Consider the following 14,434-nt stretch of genomic DNA (forward strand, 5'->3'; position numbering starts at 1 on the left):
GGTCGTTTGACGACAGGTTTAGTTCTACGCTCACGTTGATGAGGCCTGCTTATTTGTACCATCAGCTCGATAAACCCGATTTTATCCTATTTACGTATTAGATAAGCCGTACAGATAATTTAGGTCTCCATCCAGAAGAGGAATTAAGTTGCTGTCTCCGTAGTAAGAAGTGCACCAATTTTAAGAATCCACTTTAAGTCGGGATATTGAGGATGTCCAGACTGTGGGACCTTGCTCGAAGGAATGTTAAGAATAGTTCTTCTGTGTAGAATAGCATCAATAATCCCCATTTAGCATTCAATTGCCTTTTGAGGTTGTCCGGTCCTGGTTGTGCTTTCTTAACAACGGCACTTGGCTATATCTCCTCATGAATAAGGGATTCAGAAGGCTGGGCGATGATTCTCTTGCATGAGAATGAATATAAATAATCAGGGAATAATTACTCCGCGAACAAATCTCAACTACTACACTGTTGACAAAGAAAGGGAAGTCGCTCTCTTTTCTATCATGCACTGAATGAGACAGTTATTCCGAGCTTTTTCCCACTAGAAAATCAACTATCCTAGAAAGTGCTTGATTATCCCCCTCGATAGTTTCCTGCTTGTCTTCATCGACCCAGCCATGGGTGTAGCCCCCGCCAAAGTCGATAATCCACAGATTATCATCAACATCAACCAGGATATTGTCCAGCTTCGCATCGCCCCAAACTATCTCCGCAGCATGTAACGTTTCTATCGTGTGCTGTACCTGGCTTATCCATTTTCTCCGAACTGGTAAAGGCGTGCTTGGGATATCAATATATCCCAAACTGTCACGATGCTCGATATAGTCCATCAAAATGCCTGATATCTTGGATGAGTTGCCTTGAGAATCCACAAACTCATGAACCTTAGGTGCACGGATAATGTTCAATAAGCCAAGTTCTTGGATACGGAGCAATGTGGATATCTCTCGAATTGCGGGTTCCATGATATAAGCAGGCTTGAAGAACCGTGGCATTCCGTGCTCAGTGAAGACCTTTGTTGGTCGTTGGGGTAAGTCTCCTCCTGCCATATCTTGTGGTAAGAAGACTTTCGAAGACGTCACAACTGGAATCTTAAAGTCTGCGATCGAGCAGGTCAACTCCACACTTGGTAACATGTCCTGCAGGAGCTGCTGGCTCGGTGTAGATGAATGCACTTGCAGTCTTCCATCAATGATCATAGGAGTTAGAATGATGGTTTCAGGATAAAACCAATCGTAGAGCGTGTGTAATTGTGGTTGTTGTTTGGAACCCAGGGCTCTCATCTGAGAGTTACATCTGAAAGCTATCCAGAAACACAGCTGTTCCATTGGATCGCCCTTATCATCTTCCTGCTCGAAAAGCTCGCCGGAATCAAGCTTCCGAAGCAGGGACAAATATTCGCTTTCGACATCGGGATCTCCTTGTAGATTATCGGCAGATACGGTTATATTGAATCTTTTCCCGTAGCAGAATATAGTTAACTCAGTATCAGTGCCAGCACCGTACCAAAAATTGAGTATGTCATATGGTGGTAAAGCTTCTGTGGATGGAAGGTGAAGAGGTTGAGTCATCACGAGTGAGGTTGACGGATGGGCTGATGGTATTGAGGAATGGGAGGCAACAGTGAATGAATCAGAAGTAAGCATATGACCAGTGTCCCCGCAATGAGAGGCTTCCGAGTCCCTGTTATTTAGCATGCAAGGCACATGCGGCAAGGAAAACAGTGGGGGGGTCCTTCCTCGGCTGGATTGCTTATCTCCGATTCACAACGTGGTACACAGATCGCCCAGTGCAACGCGCTCAGTGACTGTACCAGTGATTCATTTGATACAATCAGAGAACCAGTAAGTACGCGCTCAAACTCTTCAATAATACAGAATCAGCCAGCATTCTTGTGAATTTGGAACAGCGCCCGTTCCTCGGACAATCTACTATCCGTCAATATAAAGACACCCCGATAAACGACATGATTATTGCCATTGATCAGCGTGCACACGCCCTAGACTTTGCTTGACTGCCTCACAAGCGTCTTCTTTTTAAATCCCACACACCTGTTATTGTTGTTGATTTTGTTTTGTGATATCCAGAATGACCAGATCTTCCATAGCAGAGATCATCGAGCAAGAGCCGATTGGCGGTAGAATGAATGCCTTCCGCGCTAAGCTAGTGTTAACATGCGAGGATCTAGGGCTCCCATACTGTGTGAACTCCCGATATGATCTCGAAAATGAAGGTTGTAAAGCTCCCAATCCTCTGAGCGCTTCTAACAGTGTCTCTAGCTCGCAAGAGTATATCACTGGACCTGGTCGTCGCCTTGCAGGCGCTTCCTGCCTCCCGTGTATTACCTCCTGTTGTTGGACGCCAAAACCTCCTGAGTGATCTCATAATCCTAACCTCGAGAATCAATGCCAATGAATCTCAGTTTGAAAATCTGATACCACTATTACATGCGATCCTTAGCCGTGAATCGGACGACAGCATCTGGGATAAGGTCTATGCTGCTGTGGCAGAATCCACCTCACATCCTCAGCCCGCGTCGTACATCAAGCACATTCCATATTCACATTCTACCAGCGCCAGCCCAAATTTTAATGACCACGTTGATGATATTGATGCTATTCTCGAGGAGGAATGAGGCTCAATATATACCGATGTCCCCGGATTCGACGAGGCATACTTTGGAGCCGTTGAGGGTTCCTTTCGTCATCAGGTCTCACATGCAATGGTTTTGTTATTGTTCGGTGGTATCCTAGCCTATGGGAAGCATGCTGGTGTCATTATCATACCTCCCTCTCTGAATGTTTGGGCGTTCAACTCTCATATTATGGTTCATGTCAATAAAAAGATCGGCTGCTGCCATGCAAACAAAGTGTTGAGATTGAGCTAAAGACGAAGCTCAGTACGGAAATGGACATAGCTAGTATGGTAAATCAGAGACAATACAGCAAACCAATACACGAGAGGCTGACTGAGCCATATATAGAAAGGTTCGACAAGAAAAAAAAGAGAATATCGAAAAAAAAAAAATTACATACAACAGAAGGGATTCGCTAGTGGTCACCCACCCAACTACTAACCTCCCGGCGTGTGGCTTGAGTACGGCTGAGCGGACGGGAAGCCCTATTTTCCACACCCTGTGGTCGTATGTACTTATCAGTTTATTGGAAAGGGTTATATAGGCAATAAAATAGGCTAAGTATCAATGGTAGGGTTGGTAGGACATCATTGCACTGCAAGCGGAAGGATGATCGTGTGGCTGCGGTTATCTATACTCTTCCCCATTTCTAATAAAATCTTGACACCCACAGACCGGCTGAAAATCCCCAGGAAAATAAATTGAAAGGGAAATATTTGCAATGTAGATGACAGCAAATAAACTCATACTGCCACTACACTGCTCCAGGCGAAGACATAGAGACTGGATACTAAAGACCCTGCAACGCCATAGCCTCACCCAACTTCTTCACAAACACCTGCACATGATCCGGTCCTAAGACATTAGCATGGTCACCTGGTACATGTCTCAGGTTTACCTTCTGTCCGGAGAAATTCTCCCAAGCAGCCAGACGTCGCTTCCATTCTTCAGGTGTAACATTCAGGAACTCCAATGGAGTGCAATGAAAGACATCCATATGTGCATTCACCACACCACGCGGCTCATATTCTCTTCCTATCTCCTGTAGGCTGAAGGCAACATTGATCCACTGTTCTAGACTACCTTCATCGAGGCCCAACGCCAGGAGCTGGCCAGGATCCACTTTCTCGATCACTCTGGCCAAGGCATCATGCTTCGGAAACCCTGAGATCTCCCGAAGGAGAGTCCGGTATGAGTCTCAAGAAAGAAGTCCGAGGAAGTAGGAGATGTTAACTAGGCAGTCGGTCCATGTAACTCTCTTCAGGATTGGACTAACATATGGAGGACGGTTAAGGCCGGCAAGGTATTGGACTTGGTCACCTGCTTTCTCGAGGGACTTGGCAAGTTCGAATGCTAGCATCGTGCCGTAGGAGTATCCGAGGATAGCGTAAGGGCCGTGCGGTTGAAGCTTCTTCATGGAGGAGTGGTAAGTGCGGATGCATTCGTCGATGCTGGTGAAATATGGCTCATTGTGGTGGAATCCGCGGGCCCGGAATGCGTAGACGGGTCGGTCTGTGATGAGCTTGGCTATGTTGATGAATATGAGGGCTTCGCCTGCGGCAGGGTGTACGAGCCATAGAGGTGTCTTGTTGCCGCTGGATTGGAGCTTCACGGCTGGGATGTATTGGTGATGTTGTTGGCATGCTTCAGATAAACCACGGACAGTGTTATGGGCAATCATCGTGGCGAGAGGGATTGGCTCATTTAGTGACAGCCTTGTTCGCAAGGCATGTTGGAGCCGGATAAGCGTTAATGAGGTAAGGCCTAGTTCGAAGAGGTCGGTGTCGATTCCGATGTCTTCTTGAGGTAGGGACAGGAGTTCTGACAGCTCTTCCACTATCACTTTTTCGGTAGGTGACTCGGGTGGCCTGAAAATGGCTTGTCGATACTTCTTGATCATTTCTCTGTCGATAGCTTCTTGCATTTTGTACTGACCACTTGTAACCTCCCGCTGCAGGCTAGAGCGAGGAAGCTTCCCTAAGGATGTGCGTTTTACAGTCTGTAAAGGCAATATATACGGGCGCATATTTGTTATCATCGTGATACGGTGCGAGATGGCAGTCATCGTCTGATATCTAGCTTTAGCATCGTTAACGCAATAGGTATGCTGGTAGATGACGCAAGGTCGCTCTGTCTCTGCACCCTTGGGACGGAATGAGAAGCATATCACACAGCCAGAAACAATACCTGGTATGCTTGCTTCCTCTATAGCGGCTTCCAGCTGATGCGGAACATATTTGACACCGTTGACGGCGATCAATTCTTTCGTCCTACCGGACAGACTTATCCTGCCGCCCGCGCCGATGTAACCCGTATCCCCAGTTCGAAACCAGCCATCGGGGCCGATAGCCTCACTGGTTGCTGCTTGATTGTTGTAATAACCAGAAAATACAAGCGGACCTCTGAGTTCCAGCTGGCCTTCCTCTCCTAAGGCCGCGGGACTGTCACCCGTAGCTATGGAGACGATCCGTGCCTGAACGCCCGGGACACACTTTCCCAGGGAAGCAAACTCATTTTCGTTGCGAGTATCAAATGCAGGAAATTCCAAGTTGTAGATGCACCCTGCGCAAGTCTCAGTCATGCCGAATCCAGGGACGATGACATTTTCAGGTGCGCCGTGTTGGACCAGCAATCGAGACACTTTGGCACAAGTACTGGCAACAACAGCCTCCCCACCAGACACGATGTATCGTAGACATCTCAAGTCAAAGTGAGGTCTATCTTCTCCTTGGGATGTCTCCAAATAACGGCCAACTTCAGCGAGGAAAAAGTGGGGCGCGAACGTCCTAACTACACGATGTCGACTTATGAGATCGAGGAACAAGGCCGGCCGAGATATTATCTCGTTAGGCGGAACGTGAACTTGGTCGTACCCGACAAATAGTGCATGGAGATGTATCTCGATTAAACTCCCGACGTGGTCGAGCCGAATCCAATTCAAGAATGAATGACCAGTGTCCTCAGCACATAGTGAATGGCTTTTCCCTTGAAGGGAGGCCAGTATCTGGTTGTGTGTTAGAGACACGGCTTTTGGCAGACCAGTACTTCCAGATGTGAGCATCAGCAGAGCAGGATGCCCACCACCGCTATTTACTGGTGCTCCGGAACTGGTTTCTGTCGGAGCGACAAACTCTGCTGGTGAACCATTCAATGATTCTATAGCCACAACGTGCAAGGGAGACTCTCTTGTGAGCAGGTTTTGGAGGGTTTTCCGAGTTAGACAGATAGGCTTATCGAACAGCTCGCTTAGATGGCAGAGATGCCTTGTGCGGTGTTCTTCACTTCGAGGCAGAGCAGTGGACATTGCAGGAATGTAGCCTGCATATAAGGTAGACCAAAACCATATGATATTGTCCAGATGGTCTTCAAAGTGAAGTAGTATGACAGGAGACTCGGTGTCGCACTGCAGCCGCCCTAGTAGTATAGCATTCGATGTGGCCAATGAATCGAGCTCTGTGTAACTTAACCTCGTTGCGGAACCGATCCCAGCGATGCCGGTCGAATAGGCACAGACACCACGAGGTTCCTGATGGTCTGCTGCTTTGCGGAGGATGTCTGTTATAGAATTCACGGTCATTGTGCCAGTGAATTGACAAGTGGAGGCTCGACTGGATCAGGGGAGATAAGGCCAAGGCTTGGACCAGATATAAGCAGAAATGGAGTGTTTGATGGTACTATCCGCAAAGCGGAAAAGTATGCACCGATATCTGCCATTTTATAGTTCTTCGAATGTATGAATTGCTCAAGGAACAGCATTTTCTAACTTTATCTTGCTTGCAGATGAACCGCATGCAAAATGGCATGGCTGGAACCGGAACGCGGTCTGGATAGAAGAGCAAACCCACGCATTGCAGGATTATCCTGGCAAGTACGCGACGTTCCATGTTGCTTGACTTTTGTGTAGCCAAAGTAGACCATTAAGGACACTCCTCGGGAAGATGATTACGCACATCATCTGACCAATTTCTGTAAGAACGGTAAGTAGCGTCACAGATCCACCGGACGAGGTTGCATTCTCCGTACTACTGCAGGGTTACCAAATGCTGCTACGAAGAATGTATCACGAACAGGTGCGTTTTCCTCGTCTCCTATTCGGTTTATACACATATTACACTGTACTTGTTCCCAATTCGGGGGTGGGACAACAGATTGCATCAGCGAGGGACGATCGTTAATGCATCCATTGACGCTATAGAAAGCACTGGTATTCCCTTCTTGATAAGTACAATACTATGTCATAATTGCATGTTTTCGATACGGTCACTCGGTGATGGTCGGAGTCTGCTTCGAGACAGGAGACGATGAGATGACTATTGATGCAAGGGGATACCCATCCCACATGCCTCAGATACCGGTAATCTGGGCTAAGCATGAGACATTATATTTTGAAGCTATCTATGAAGCCTTGATGCATTTATGTGCAGACATATTGCGGGCACCGGTCAACCAAAAAAGAAGACATTGATTCTAGTAGCTCTATCGAACTGCCCCGTTTATTCCACAGGTGACCAGCGACATGTATCGACCCTCAGAAGAGGCAAGAAGAATTTACGATCTTCTTTGCCAGAACTCTGAACGTCTCGGTCTCCCAAGCGAGATCTATAGTAGCCGAGTACAGTTTCAGGCCAATTCAGATACGATTTACTATCCGATCCCTTTCAAGGTCACCGAAACCCTGGCAGCTCTCAAGGGAATAGAAGGAGCCCTGGCAGCTCTAATAGCGGATCTGCAGTCAGCATCTAAGCCACATGAACGGAAGACTACAATCAACCTGGAAAGGGCAACGCTTTTCGGCTTTCAGGCACTGGCCGCCAAGATCAATGGGTACTCCCGATCCGACCCTAAGGTCAAACGATACATGAAAGGTAAGCCGCTCTCTTTTTCCTAGTGCAGGGAGCAGAAATTGACGAGACGAAGATACCGATATCCATGCTGCACAATCAAATCCGTATCGGCGAATGGCAGCCAGTATGTACCGGACCAAGCATGATAACGAGTTCTTTCATCTGCATGGCTCTTTGAACCCAACTTCCACTCTGAAAATGCTCGGTTTAGACAGCCACCGCGCGGATCTCACTGACTACGATGAGATCATAAACACTATTCAGAGCCAGGTTCAAAAGTTCTCAGCAGCTGAGCTAGAGAGACTCAACGAGACGAATCGGCAAGCAGGGGTGACGGTGTACGAGTATGAAGAATTCAAAAACACTCCCCATGTAAGGTGACCCTCGCAGCTCACACGGACAGAAAACCAAGATATACTCATATTGTGAACAGGGTAGAACGAATATAGAGGAACCTTGGTGGAAGGTTATGCGCCTGCCAGGGAAGACACCGCCAGCCGCTTTCAACCCTAGTGGAAGTCATAGGATACTCGAAGGTGTCAAGGTCTTGGAGCTCTGTTGTGTCATTGCAGGGCCCATGATCGGTCGTACATTAGCTGAATACGGAGCGGATGTTTTGAAGGTTACATCTCCAACGGTGCCTGACGTACCATTCTTTCAGGTCGACAATAACATGGGCAAGCGTGCTGTGGAATTAGATCTCAAGGCTGATGAGGATCGCCGCCATTTCGAAGCCCTTCTCGCTGATGTCGATGTGATCATTGATGGGTACCGCCCTGGCGCCCTTCGAAAACTTGGATACAGCCCAGAAACTATGGCTGCCATGGCAGAGAAGCGTGGGAAAGGGATCGTCTACATAGACGAAACCTGCTTTGGGCACGAAGGTGAGTGGTGCCATCGCCCAGGATGGCAACAGATAGCCGATTGCGTATGTAACACACCCAAATGAGCTTTGCAGGGACACTCTCCTATTAAAACTGACTTGCAAATAGCTCACCGGATTTGCAAGGTGTCATGGGCGATTCCTTGGCCGTGCGGCGGAACCGATGGTATCCCCGTTGCCTATAGCTGACTCTGGTGCCGGTTGCATGGGTGCCATCGCTGCCTTGACGGGCCTTTACAATCGTATACGATACGGCGGATCGTATATTGGTCAGGTTTCCTTGATGCAGTTCAACTTACTGCTCTTTGCTGTCGGCCAATATCCGAACTCTACAGAGTCACAGCTGCAGCATGCCTTTGCTCCTGCATTTTCCAAGTTACGCTTCTGCGACAGCGTTGGCCGCAGTTCTGTCCTGGCATTAGAGGTCATGAGGGAACGGTTTCCACACCTCTTTGTGGAACCATCCCCAGGGGATCGCCAGAATAGTCTGACAGAGATATGGTACTCTCATCACTACGGAGCGGACGTGGAAGTTGTACGACCTGTAGCTGAGATCGAGGGAGTCGAGAACGGCTTTGCTCGTGCAACTCGACCAAACGGTGCAGATGCATCTCCATCCTGGGATTTCCCGCAGGAACAGGGTTCCCGGAAGCTTTAGGCATAGTTATGCAAGACTGCAGATGAGACAAATTGCAACATCGGACAGAACATGGAGTCCGATCCGAGAACTATGTAGAGTGAGATTACAGGGAATCTCTATAAACAGAATCATGAAGTGATTGGCTTGTGAGACCTTTGTTCTGTTCAAGCAGGTTGGTGGCAAATCAAGCTTATGTTATAACTCCTACCCTGTTCTGTGACTGAGTACTGGTGTCACCTTCCCTCATTATCCCAACTCGCATCTGTTCGAGTAAGACTGTTCGATCTAGACATAAGTAATCTTACATACAGCCCGCGAGTAATACGTTACATATAACTCCAGTATAGCACAGGTCACAGAGTACCAATGCTGCAGGTGTTGCGTTCTCGTAGGGCAAGCCCGAAGCAGTGAGGCACATCGGCTTATGTTTCCGCGAGTCAGGATTGTGCTTTATGGACTCCTGCGCTGAAGAAATCAAGGTTGACTGAGCTCATCACACTACTATATTGACCTTGTGATGTTTCCGACCTTGATTTTGGCTTGGTAACGTAAGCCCTTGCTGCTCTTTGGCACGCATTAGTAACAATGCACCACAACACTTGATTTCTGTTTGGCGGGATGTAGTTTCCGTGGCCATTAGAAGATGGACTATCTTGAGGTGTCGAACCCCTGCATGTATAGGCATTAATTCTCTTTTCTTTGATTAAATACACTCTCTTTCTTGGGTTTAACAGGTTTCCCAGTATCTTCGACGCTCAGACTACCTTTTCAAAAGACTCACGGCACTCAGGACACTGGTCTTCCGCCTAGAAACCATTCTCATCCCCAGAATCCAAAAGCTCCAGTCCTTGTCTGAACATGGAGGCACGTAGCAGCAGCGGTTCTTTTAGTACTCCGGCGCCAAGGGTGGCCTCTGACAGGCTGGATGTCTGGTACATCCATTATCTCCTCACACTCATCGACACCTTTGATATATAGAACACTAACCAAGCACATATAGGTCAATCGTCAACGAAGCAGCTGCTATATCTCCAATTCAACCAATCGTGAACCTGGGACAAGGCTTCTTGTGAGCTTATTCCTTCTGTCCGTGTGGCTGATTATATACCTAATCACTCATTAAGTGGCTTTAACCCGCCTCAGTTTGCTATAGATGCGGCCAAGGAAGCGCTCAATAGGGTTGATTGCAACCAGTGCGCTCCAACGAAGGTAAAGCTATAGCTACAGCCTCATTGTATAGATCTGATTAATACTGAGAGTTCAATAGGGCCGCCTAAGTCTGAGAAAGGCCATTGCTTCGGCTTATTCCAAGTTACTTGAAAGACCTATTGACGAGGAGAATGAAGTCACCATCACCTCAGGTGCCAATGAAGGTAAGCCTGTAGGTAACTATCACGTTCAGGTGGTCACTGATCAGTAAAAAATATACAGGCATGCTGTGTGCATTACTGGCATTTATACATCCCGGTGACGAAGTCGTCACATTTGAACCCTTCTTTGACCAGTATGTTTTCATGGACAAGACATTGTTTCCGCAGGTTTGACTCCCAGCCATCGTGTGATAGATATAGAAGCGGAATTGAACTGGCAGGTGGTATTCCTCGCTATGTGCCTCTTCACCCGCCAAAGAACAGCAGTAGGGCAATAGCAAGTGCATCCGAATGGACAGTCGACTTTGAAGAGCTTGAGAAAGCCATAAACAAAAACACGAAGATGATTGTATGGGCCATATCCTTTGCCTATCCTCTGTACTACCTTATTATGCGTTCACTAACCAAGTCCAGATACTCAACACGCCGTATGAACGCCTCAATTCATTTACACCTCACTAATCCAACAAGCTAACCACCGCGCTGCAGTCACAACCCCGTAGGAAAAGTCTTCACAGAGACGGAGCTCCAGCGCATTGGCGACTTCTGCTTGAAACACGATCTTCTGATCCTCTCCGACGAGGTCTACGACCACCTTTACTATGTCCCCTTTACGCGAATCGCAACTATCTCCCCTGACCTCTACGACCACACACTAACTGTCGCATCCGCTGGGAAAGCCTTCCATGCCACGGGCTGGAGAATCGGCTATCTGATTGGGCCACAGCAACTCATCAGATATGTTTCCGCAGTACACACCCGCATCTGCTACAGCAGCGTATCTCCGCTACAGGAAGCAGTGGCGGTTGCTTTCGAAGCGGCGGACAGAAACGGCTTTTGGGAGCATAGCCGGCAGGAAATGAAAGATAAGATGAGGCTGTTCTGTGAGGTTTTCGAAGACCTTGGACTACCGGTTTGTCCTTCTTATCCGATTCATTTATGGAACCTTTGGAAGAAAGAGAATCATTCGTACTGACGAGAGTTTCTAAGTACACCGAACCCGAAGGCGGATACTTTGTCCTGGTGAACTTATCCCGGGTACAAATCCCCAGCGATTATGTATTCCCAGCACATATCGAACAACGAAGAAGAGACTTCAAGCTTTGCTGGTTCTTGATCCAGGAGATTGGCATTGCCGCTATTCCGCCGTCGGAGTTCTATAGTGATGACAATGCGCATATAGGTGAGGATTTTCTTCGATTTGCGTTTTGCAAAGAAGACGAGGTCCTGGAAATGGGCAAGCAGAGGTTACTTAGATTGAAGAGTTATATTGTTTGATGTGGGCCGCGATTACGTCTTTCCAGGATACAGTTTGAATGCTGCGTGCTGGATCCTTCGAATTACTAGTTACTATAAATTTGCTACTATATTCACACAGTCTCTATATTTTGTTTGTTTTGATCAACCCCCTTGTGCATTTGTAGTGATGAGTATGAGAAGAAGCTATCCTGACTAGAGGCTAACGAGATGCATCGAACATCCACTTGGCTTAATTATTAAGAACACAGGAAAACCAATTGTTGCAGATATCATTAGACGATCCAGGATGGGAAGACAAAATCCTTAGTTCTTAGTAACAAGTCCATAATAGTTTTGCATTGCTAGGTTGGCGGGGGAGCACTAAGATACATAACTTACTGTTCAGGATGGCTTTTAGCATATACTAGTCATAACGGTAGGTTGAGAATACTAGTAGTAGATCATCACGATGCTTACGTGAATTTTGGGTTTACTGCTCTATTTATATTTTTTTGCGATGGTTTGGAATGCCTCATACTGTTAAGAAGTCAATTCAGAGAATGCGGGTTTTTATATCTGGGTTTTATTGGTAGGTTCGATGCACATGGTCGGAGCGCTTCTACCTGATCAATAAGTTCCTTGGGCCAGATTTTAACATGCCGATAGCTGTCACTGAGCAAGTAGTGTTAGTAGGATACGCTTTAGGACTCAGCAGGTTGTACAAATGGCGATTTGCTTTTTCATATCGTGTCCCTACAGCGCTATCGCCACTGCACTGTAGATCCTGTAGATCGATGCTGATACAGGCATGTCTTGCATACTTGTTTCACTCTCCTGTTGCTAATAGTAATCTCGCCAACATGCTATCTCTCGGGAACACAGTCACCGATGCAAGGGAATTCTCCGTCGGGAAGGAGATAGGCTATTGCTCCAATGATCGCCGAAACTAGTGGTATGCTGTGTTCGTAACAGCATGGCGACTGATGCTGCTGCTGCTGCTGGTTATGTTCCAGCAATTCCAGCTTTCTGGGTCATTCACTCTTGTTCCTTCATACATCATTATGGAGTCAACTAAGGATGATGTCTGCACCGTGATACAAGCAGCCTCGAGTGAGAACGAGAAAAACGATGATTCCCAGACACTCGTTGACAGCGAAGAATCGTCATCTTTCCCGGAAGGAGGATGGCGAGCCTGGTTAGTAGTCTTGGGCGCATGGTGCGCCATCTTCCCGACAATGGGAATAATGAACCTGTACGGGTTGTTGGAAGATTGGCTGGCAGAACACCAGCTACATGAATATTCAAAAGCATCAATCTCGTGGATCTTCAGTTTGTGGCTTTTCTTCTTCTATCTCGGTGGCATCCAAATTGGTATGCATCGCTTCCATTCCGACGCTCGAACATCTACTGACACATCCTGGAGGGCCCATATTTGACGCACATGGTGTCAGATATATTCTCGTGCCTGGCTGCATTGGCATGACCTTGTCGATGATGTTCCTCAGCGTCTCCCACGGTACGGTTGGATATCTCCAGCCCCGGTTTCATGGACTGACTTTTGCCTGGTCAAGAATACTACCAGTTCATCTTGGGATTCAGCATTTTAGGTGGGCTCTCTGCATCAGCAGTGTACACACCCAGTGCTGCGTGCATCACGCACTGGTTCCTCAAAAGACGTGGTCTAGCGACCGGGATCGCGACGACAGGGGGTGGCATTGGAGGAATTATCTTCACCAATGTGTTCGGTATCCTGAGCAATAAAATTGGGTTTCCCTGGACTATTCGCATCCTGGGATTTATATTCCTCGCTAGCCTAATGGTCAGCCTGCTTACTCTCGAAGCACGTCTCCCACCTAGTCCGTCAGCAGGGAACAAGATCGACATTCGCGCGCTCAAGGAGCCCGTCTTCACCATGACTTCCATCGCCGTCATTTTCGCGGAAATCGGCTTGATAGTCCTAGTCACCTATTATCCGTCCTATGCACAATCGCACGGCATCACTGGCGCCCTTTCCTACCAGCTCATGACGATCATGAGCGCAACATCTATCTTCGGCCGCGTCATTCCGGGAGTCTTAGCGGATATATGGGGCCGCTTCAACGTTATGTTTGGGACCTGTGCTGTATGTACTATTCTGTCCTTTGGCCTATGGTTTACGGCGGGCACCGACAAAGCTTGTATCCTGGCTTTCGCGGCATTAGTCGGGTTTTGGAGCGGACCAGCGATAAGTCTGACACCCGTCTGCGTGGCTCAAATCTCCAAAACTGAGAGCTATGGCAAACGATTCGGTACAACAATCGCGCTGATGGCGTTTGCGTTGTTAGTTGCCATTCCTGTGGCTGGTGAGATCTTGAAGGGGCAGAATCGGGGGAAAGTAGAGACAGAGTATTCCGGCTTGATTGGGTTCAGTGGAGCGGCATATGCTGGAGCCTGTCTATTTCTGTTTCTGGCCAAGGGAGCCAGTGTTGGTTGGCGGGTTACAAAGGTATTTTGAGAATTATTGAGAGCATGCTACTCGTTAAGGGTAGATAGATAGAGCTTGAAGATAGACTGAATAGACTAGATCGATATAGAGCAGTGGAAGATGAAGCAGCATCCGCCCGGCTTCTCGATCGGGCAAGACGCACGGACCCGAACCCGAACACGCGCCGCTTTGGACTTTGGATTCTCGCAACAATCCGACGGAGCTTCATTCTCCAATACCACATTGCTTATTGCCTTTCCGGTTATTTCTCTCTGTTTGCAGGCCTGTACACGGTATTTCAACCTAGCACTGCTAGTGTGATAGCCAGCTCCTCTCTGCGAAAGTTGTATTGCCT

General features: G+C 47.7%; 6 protein-coding genes across 6 annotated transcripts; 4 read left to right on the forward strand and 2 right to left on the reverse strand.

Annotated features, from left to right (window-relative positions):
* Window positions 1-525: 525 nt before the first annotated feature.
* On the reverse strand, window positions 526-1,575 carry An02g10120 (uncharacterized protein; the record flags this gene model as incomplete). The annotated part of the gene is made up of 1 exon (XM_001400103.1): window positions 526-1,575. The coding sequence occupies one exon, from the start codon at window positions 1,573-1,575 to the stop codon at window positions 526-528; it is 1,050 nt and encodes a 349-aa protein (XP_001400140.1).
* A 517-nt stretch (window positions 1,576-2,092) lies between these two features.
* Window positions 2,093-2,639, forward strand: An02g10130 (hypothetical protein; the record flags this gene model as incomplete). Its single annotated transcript, XM_059746550.1, has 2 exons — window positions 2,093-2,240; window positions 2,284-2,639. 2 exons carry the CDS (start codon window positions 2,093-2,095, stop codon window positions 2,637-2,639), a joined length of 504 nt encoding a protein of 167 aa, XP_059603462.1.
* Window positions 2,640-3,429: 790 nt separating this feature from the next.
* Window positions 3,430-6,216, reverse strand: An02g10140 (uncharacterized protein; the record flags this gene model as incomplete). The annotated part of the gene is made up of 2 exons (XM_059746551.1): window positions 3,430-3,810; window positions 3,916-6,216. The coding sequence occupies 2 exons, from the start codon at window positions 6,214-6,216 to the stop codon at window positions 3,430-3,432; spliced, it is 2,682 nt and encodes an 893-aa protein (XP_059603463.1).
* Window positions 6,217-7,155: 939 nt separating this feature from the next.
* On the forward strand, window positions 7,156-9,024 carry An02g10150 (uncharacterized protein; the record flags this gene model as incomplete). Its single annotated transcript, XM_001400106.1, has 4 exons — window positions 7,156-7,504; window positions 7,557-7,855; window positions 7,917-8,411; window positions 8,476-9,024. The coding sequence occupies 4 exons, from the start codon at window positions 7,156-7,158 to the stop codon at window positions 9,022-9,024; spliced, it is 1,692 nt and encodes a 563-aa protein (XP_001400143.1).
* An 840-nt stretch (window positions 9,025-9,864) lies between these two features.
* On the forward strand, window positions 9,865-11,654 carry An02g10160 (uncharacterized protein; the record flags this gene model as incomplete). The annotated part of the gene is made up of 9 exons (XM_001400107.1): window positions 9,865-9,938; window positions 10,007-10,075; window positions 10,131-10,215; window positions 10,274-10,379; window positions 10,438-10,510; window positions 10,572-10,725; window positions 10,791-10,804; window positions 10,866-11,289; window positions 11,367-11,654. The coding sequence occupies 9 exons, from the start codon at window positions 9,865-9,867 to the stop codon at window positions 11,652-11,654; spliced, it is 1,287 nt and encodes a 428-aa protein (XP_001400144.1).
* Window positions 11,655-12,598: 944 nt separating this feature from the next.
* On the forward strand, window positions 12,599-14,109 carry An02g10170 (uncharacterized protein; the record flags this gene model as incomplete). The annotated part of the gene is made up of 3 exons (XM_001400108.3): window positions 12,599-12,986; window positions 13,039-13,131; window positions 13,187-14,109. 3 exons carry the CDS (start codon window positions 12,599-12,601, stop codon window positions 14,107-14,109), a joined length of 1,404 nt encoding a protein of 467 aa, XP_001400145.3.
* Window positions 14,110-14,434: the final 325 nt, after the last annotated feature.

The sequence above is a fragment of the Aspergillus niger genome, assembly GCF_000002855.4.
Source record: "Aspergillus niger supercontig An02".
Lineage (NCBI taxonomy): Eukaryota > Fungi > Ascomycota > Eurotiomycetes > Eurotiales > Aspergillaceae > Aspergillus > Aspergillus niger.